Source organism: Wyeomyia smithii, chromosome 1 (assembly GCF_029784165.1).
Source record: "Wyeomyia smithii strain HCP4-BCI-WySm-NY-G18 chromosome 1, ASM2978416v1, whole genome shotgun sequence".
Classification (NCBI taxonomy): domain Eukaryota; kingdom Metazoa; phylum Arthropoda; class Insecta; order Diptera; family Culicidae; genus Wyeomyia; species Wyeomyia smithii.
In genome coordinates, this window is record NC_073694.1 from 134,043,678 (window position 1) to 134,050,885 (window position 7,208).

Below are 7,208 nucleotides of genomic sequence, written 5' to 3' on the forward strand. Positions count from 1 at the left end.
ATAAAATGTTACCACACGGCATCACAGCCACAAACTCACCAAAAGTACTCCCACAAGTGAATGAGCGTGAATTTGGAGGTTATCAGAATCAGATAAGTCTTCTTAAGTGACTGAAACTTGGTTATCAGGAGACCTCTATCGTTTTTCTTTTTTATGTATACGAATAAACATGATATTTTAAATAAGTATGAACATTGCGAATTTGTAATATATATCTCAAACGTTCTAGTCGCAAAGATTAGCACATACTTTTTGCCTTTCTCCTAGAAAGGTATAGCAATCACTGGAAAAACCGTAGGTATAAAAGTGGTCCCAATGTCCGAATGTCATATACCACTCAACTTCTTTCGACCAACTGAGCATTTTCTGTATGTATGTATGTATGTGTGTATGTGTGTGTGTGTATGTGAAACTTTTTTTTCTCACTCACTTTTCTCAGAGATGGCTGGACCGATTTTCAGAAAATTAATTGCAAATGAAAGGTCTAGTTGCGCCATAGGTTGCTATTGAATTTCATTGTAATCGGATTTTTAGTTTAGAGGTTATGTATCAAAATCAAAATGTAAAAATAACGAAACATCAATATCTCAGAAACCACACAACCGATTTCAATAAAGCTGGTTTCAAATGATTGGGCTGTCCCCAGTACCCTTAACTTTTGAATTTCGCTATGATTGAACATATGGTTCAAAAGTTATGTAAAGAAAAGTTATCCTGAGGTTGTTTAAACTCACTCATTTTTCTCAGTGATGGCTGAGCCGATTTTCACAAAATTAGTGTCAAATGGAAGGTCTAGTTGCCTCATAGGTTGCGATTGAATTTCATTGCAATCGGATTGTAACAGTGTCCGTTGTTCATAAAAATGTGAAATCACATAATGAAAGTAAACATATTAACTTTTTTCTAACGATCCCTGGCTAATTAAAAGGTAGGAAAATGATTGAAATGGCCGAATGTCATATACTACTCAACTCAGTTCGACGAATCGAGCATTTTCTGCATATATGCATGTATAGGTGTATATGTTTGTGTGTGGGTGTGCACGTGTGTATGTGCACCTTTCTTTCGCACTCACTTTTCTCAGAGATGGTCTGACCGATTCTTTCTATCTTGGTGTCAAATGAAGGGTCTATTTGCCGCTTAGGTTGCTATTGAATTTCATTGTAATCAAACTTTTAGTTTTGGCGCTCGTGATTAAATTGTTCGAAATTAAGAGTCATTTCTTTTATTTCGCTTTTTCTTAAGCACTAACATTACGTCAAATTTTATATTTTATACTTTACAACATCAATATTTTAGAACCCAAAGAGAGAATATACTGTTATTGGATTTTAGCATTCATGTAAATCTATTTTTACAAATAATAAGTTTGTATGAGAAAGACTGAGTCTGACCGCTAGGTGGATTAATTTAGGTTTTTTTTACAACATTTATTTGACACGGCACAATACAAATTAATGTTTTACGGAACCAATTTAATATAATGCCTTATGGTCTAAAATATCTTATAAGCTAAAGGCAAATTTTTTATCTTCGCTGCCGACTACGAGCTGAAACTATATCTAATACTAAAACTAACATGGTTTTTTTATCCGAGATTCGTTTCGCTGTTAAATTGGCACCTTGATGATCTTCAAGCAGCTATAAACATGTAGCATGTATGGCAAGTTTCGCTGAGCGAGGATATCACGAACTGGCACATAGGGCTGTATTCCTCGGGCCCTGAGGGTATCAAAAAATAGAGATCTGGCGGCGCGGAATTCAGCACACACCCAAACCACGTGTTCAATGTCTTGGTACCCCAATCCACAAACGCAATGATTACTGCTCGCCAGCCCAATACGCAGGAGATGTGCATCTAATGTCGTTTTCGTTTTCGCGGTGTAGCGACACTTTTGCCGTTCTATACTTTGCAGCTTCAAAAAAAAAAATTTTCAGTGTCATTGCATTGGTATGCGTAATAATGGGATAGCTGTCAATTCGTTTTGTTTCGGTCATTATCGCATTCGTCATTTTGTCTCGTTTCCATTTCATATGTCCATCTCGTAAATGTGCTGAGAAAAAATTTACCTGACACTTTACCACGTGGAACGAAAACCAAAACAAACCAGTTTTGACACATACGTGTGAATTTGTTGGTAACTTCCTACAGTACACTCTGCTTTTTTCGGGTGTCGTCACCTGATAAAAACAATTTTGTTTACATTAGTTTGAAGACTTTTCTAAAAAGCAATGGATTCTATCAAATTAAGGTGTATTCATAGTAGACTTATAAACGAAACTTCAAAAATCAGCTTGTATCTTGCCGGTTTTATATTTGATTCTTGGGCAAAAACTGTTAGTTCGATTTTGAAATACAGCGTAGTTTGGAAAACTGATTAAATGTGTGTGCTTGTGGGCGGGTGTATGATATATGTCCTGAACTTTGCACTCCCGATCAAATGATTATAACAAACGGATAATACAAATATATCTCAACTGGATAGAAATAACAAAGCCTGTAATAGTTTTGATATGCCAGAATGATAAAAGGTACAGAATTATATCAAATTCTGTTATCATACAGTTGAATGTTCAAAAGTGTGTATTTCTGAGGTATATTAATAACAAAATTTGTTATTCAATTAACAAAATATTGTACATTCTAACAAATTTTGATCTTTTCCTGCCATAAACCTTAGCTTGCTATAATTTGTAATAATCAGTAAGGAATTTTGATAGAAATTTTGATATTCTAACTATTAACGAGACCAAGTTTAGAACACAAGTTGATACAAAAAGTTCGTAACAAAATATCAAGATTAGTTATAATCCAGATATTTTTGATTGATCGGGCTAACATTTATTTATCTATTTATTTCCATACACCACGCACAAAATATTTTACACGTTATAATTACCGGAAAAGTTATGTGAATATTTTCCTCTGTCATTTTCATGTAGATTTTACGTGATTGTCATTTGAGTTCATCATGAGCTGGGAAGATGGTTTATCCTGTAAATCTTATTCACTAGACATATGCATTTCATGTGAGTTTCACGAAGAATTTAACTACCGGTAAAGTGAAAACCATTTGATTGTCTGACTCAACGTTTTATACAACGTATAATTTTCAATTGTGGTTTCCCAAATTCGTATTCAGAAATTATCCAAATATGTTGCTTGATAAGTCGCACGGGCATGCAAAATCGCCAATTCGTAAATTAATTAAACGACATACAAAATGGCAAAATGATATTGCGACATTCGCTGGCGATCATCACTGTTAGCTGCAACTGTTTATGTTCAGCAAATTCCTCACAATTTGAACTGAATCTGTGTGAAATCTCGATGCCGGATTCTTATGGTTTTTCTAAAGCTCACTCATTGGGAAGTCATCGGGGAATTCCTTTCATGTTCAAAGGCGAATTAGACAACAGCTTCGCCATTTTGACCTCTGTGTATTTTCCGTATTTTCGCACGGAGAGTTCACGCGATACTTCATTCTGTTTTACGTTGCCAGGTTGACGTAGATGCTACCTAATAAAACATAGTATGCATGTGATTTTCACGTAGAGGTTATGTTTGTCACATAAATCGTGCAAAATGACAGAAAATGAATAAGTACAGGAAATTTCACGTAACAATAACGTGAAAAATATTTTGAGTGAGTGTTATCCCAGCTCGCAATAACTTTTTTTTCTTTTTGCGTTTCTTAACATGATTTCACAAGATGCCACTGAAATCAGATTTAATATGGGACAAGCTAAACCAACGTTTGGCACAAGTTGATCGCTCCAAGAGATCATTTTTGGCTATTATATTTAGTCATCTTCGCCAAGATGGAAAAATAGTCCGAACTGTTGGTAAGTAAACGGAACTATTTTTCAAACGAACATTTCCAAGGTATTTTGTTATGTTGTTAATTTTTTTATTCTTTTCCCAGTTTTGGACTGCAGTGCACTCAAAATAGAAGAAATAGAATCGGGATCATCATTTACAGCAACATATCCTGCCGAACGGATCGACGCATCTATCGAAATCGACGACGATGATTTCTACTCGGTTGCAACTAAGCAAACTACCTTTTCCTCCCTTATGAAACAGGTATTTAACACAAAGAAGCGTCAATTTCTTGTTATGCGCAACTATTTTCTCGCTGTTCCTATCTAACATTGAGAGACTCTCTTTGTTTACTTTCTCTTTGATCAATAATTATGTTATTTTTCCATATTTCATAACACTCAATGCATAGTAAGCAAGACAATATTACTATCTCTCGATTAAGGGGAAGAAAGCTTAGAAAATATATATAATGACGACGTAATTAACGAAACAAAGTGAGAGAGGAGAGAATCTGTCATTGTTACTTAGGTCCTTTTGAAAAATTACGCGAGAAATGACGCTAGTAATGCGTGTTGGTCGATTTTGATATATCTGAAACGCGATGCACCAAGCTAAAACATAAGGTGAACAAAATACTGTGACACGTTAACACTTTTAGTTGTGTTGAATGTGCCAAATAATCGTCATTTCCGGGAAGTGTCACTCTTCGAATTTCATTCGAAGCAAATGGTGCACGACTTAAGCGCATCGAGAGTTGAAATAACTCTACGGAAATACTGTTCTGAATGAAACAATGCACACTGTTTTCAAAGCTGCAAAAACGTGATCGAAATTATTTTGACCCAAAAAAATTTATTTTAGAGCCATAGTGTCATCAGTAAAGTTGTTCCATGAATTATTCTCCATGTTATAGTAGTTACAGTTTTGTGATCAATCCACTTAACAGTAAAAAGCGAATTTTACTCTTTTCATTTTTGCATATAAAAATTCATCGTGTTCGACAAAGTTGTAACACATTTCATAAGAAACAACTTTGTCAAAGACACCATACTTCTACTGTCTATTTTAATAGACTTATGTGAAGTTTTCTACAAATTGCCACTTAAAATCAATTTTTTCAATATAACTTTTAGCAGTGATTTTCTACAATTTTTCAATTTTCTATAATATTGTTTCCTATAACAAAACAAACAATTTCTTCGAAGGAAGTTTTTTTATCTCACATATTTTTTAGTTATTGACGATTTCTACTTAAATAAAGCACTAATTCACACTAATTACTTTTTACTCAAAAAAATTGGTTTTGGAGCCATAGTGTCTTCAGCAAAGTTGTTTTTTAATTATTCTTCATTTTATGAAAGTTAGAATTTTGTGATTAATCTACCCAAAAGAGATAAACGAATTTTATTTTTATCGTTTTTGCATATAAAAATCCACTGAGTAAAGTTTTAGCATATTTTATAAGAAACAACTTTGTCGAAGACACCGTATTTCTATCTGCCAATTCGAACGAACTATTGTGAAGTTTCCTCTAGAATATCCCTAAAAATCATTTTTTTCATATAACTTTTTATAGTGCTTTTCTAAAATTTTTCAATGTTCTACAATGTTTTGCAGCACAATAAAACACACGAGTTCACCGAAGGAAGCTTATTTTTATCTCTCATAATTATATAGTTATTGAAAATTTCTATTAAAATAGTGAACCACTTACAGATATAAACACAGGAGACAGCGAGAGACGAATACCTATATCTGGATTGAATGATGTTTTAGTTATACTGTAATATAGAAATGGTTTAGTCTGCAGATATTTGCAGATTTTGAAAATATCTGTTAGTAAATTAATGCATTATTTTAATAAAAATCGTCAGTAACCAGAGAAATATGTGAGACAAAAATAAACTTTCTTCGCAGACATTGTTTGTTTTTCTATAGCAAACAACATTGTAGAAGATTGAAAAATTGTAGAAAATCACTACTAAAAGTTATGTTGAAAAAACTGATTTTCAGTGGCATCTTGTAGAAAACTCCGAATAAGTAGAAGTATGGTGTCTTTGAATTTTTATGTGCAAAAATAAAAAAAAGTGAAATTCGTTTGTCACTGTCCACTTAGATTAATCACAAAACTGTAACTTCTATAATATGAAGAATAATTAATGTAACAACTTTACTAAAGGCACTGTACTGTGGCTCTAAAATCATGTTTTTTTGGGTCAAAATAATTTCGATTTCGAAGTTTTCGCAGCTTTGGAAACAGTGTGAAAGGCCGTGATTTATTTTGTCTTTTAAAAGACGGTAACTTCGATTTTACCGATTGTCCGCGTGTAGGAAGGCCAAAAGTTTTTCGAAGACGTTGGATTGAAAGAATTGCTCAATGAGGATTCATTACAAATGCATGCTTCGGTATTATGAGTTATTCGCCAAGCCGTTTCCAAGCGAATGTGTGTTTTTTTAAGTTTCATTCTATAAAAAAGCAGTGAGAACTTAGATGCGTACCTATATTCAGCTCCCACCTAATGTTTAAGAAAATGATACTAACATTAACATTTTGTGTTTTTTAATTGCAGGAGAAGGTAAAAGTCCAAGGCAACCCGGAATGCTTCTTGAAACTGGACGAAAAGTTTAAGTAAAATGTACTACAAAAAAGAAGATGCACTTTTGGATGGCACAACAGCAAAAATAATACTAAGACGGAGTAACTTTGCTCATAATCACTGAGATTTACTTTATTTTACACATTGAAGCATGCACATCACATTTATTACATTAATAACCACCATTCAACAAATAATGTATTGTTGAATTAAGCACACGATCATTTGCGTATTAGTTATGCTAACAGACATACCATTGCTTCAGTTTATATCCTTAATAAGTGTACCCGTTTTCCTGTAGTAAAATTCCTGATCAAAAACTCTATCGAAATACAATTACATGTAAAAAAATGAATGTCATGCCTTTTTTAGTGAAGACTAATTGTAACTCTTAGTTTAAGTTATTTGCTAAAATATATAGTGTGAGACTCCTCAACTCGAGTATTTATTTTTATAAAATGTTACCACACGGCATCACAGCCACAAACTCACCAAAAGTACTCCCACAAGTGAATGAGCGTGAATTTGGAGGTTATCAGAATCAGATAAGTCTTCTTAAGTGACTGAAACTTGGTTATCAGGAGACCTCTATCGTTTTTCTTTTTTATGTATACGAATAAACATGATATTTTAAATAAGTATGAACATTGCGAATTTGTAATATATATCTCAAACGTTCTAGTCGCAAAGATTAGCACATACTTTTTGCCTTTCTCCTAGAAAGGTATAGCAATCACTGGAAAAACCGTAGGTATAAAAGTGGTCCCAATGTCCGAATGTCATAT

At 33.4% G+C, this 7,208-nt stretch overlaps 1 protein-coding gene across 1 annotated transcript; it reads left to right on the forward strand.

The window, feature by feature from the left end:
- The first annotated feature begins 2,934 nt into the window (after nt 1-2,934).
- Nucleotides 2,935-6,859, forward strand: LOC129731517 (uncharacterized). The gene is made up of 3 exons (XM_055691595.1): nt 2,935-3,846; nt 3,927-4,087; nt 6,397-6,859. Exons 1-3 carry the CDS (start codon nt 3,714-3,716, stop codon nt 6,457-6,459), a joined length of 357 nt encoding a protein of 118 aa, XP_055547570.1. The 5' UTR covers nt 2,935-3,713; the 3' UTR covers nt 6,460-6,859.
- Nucleotides 6,860-7,208: the final 349 nt, after the last annotated feature.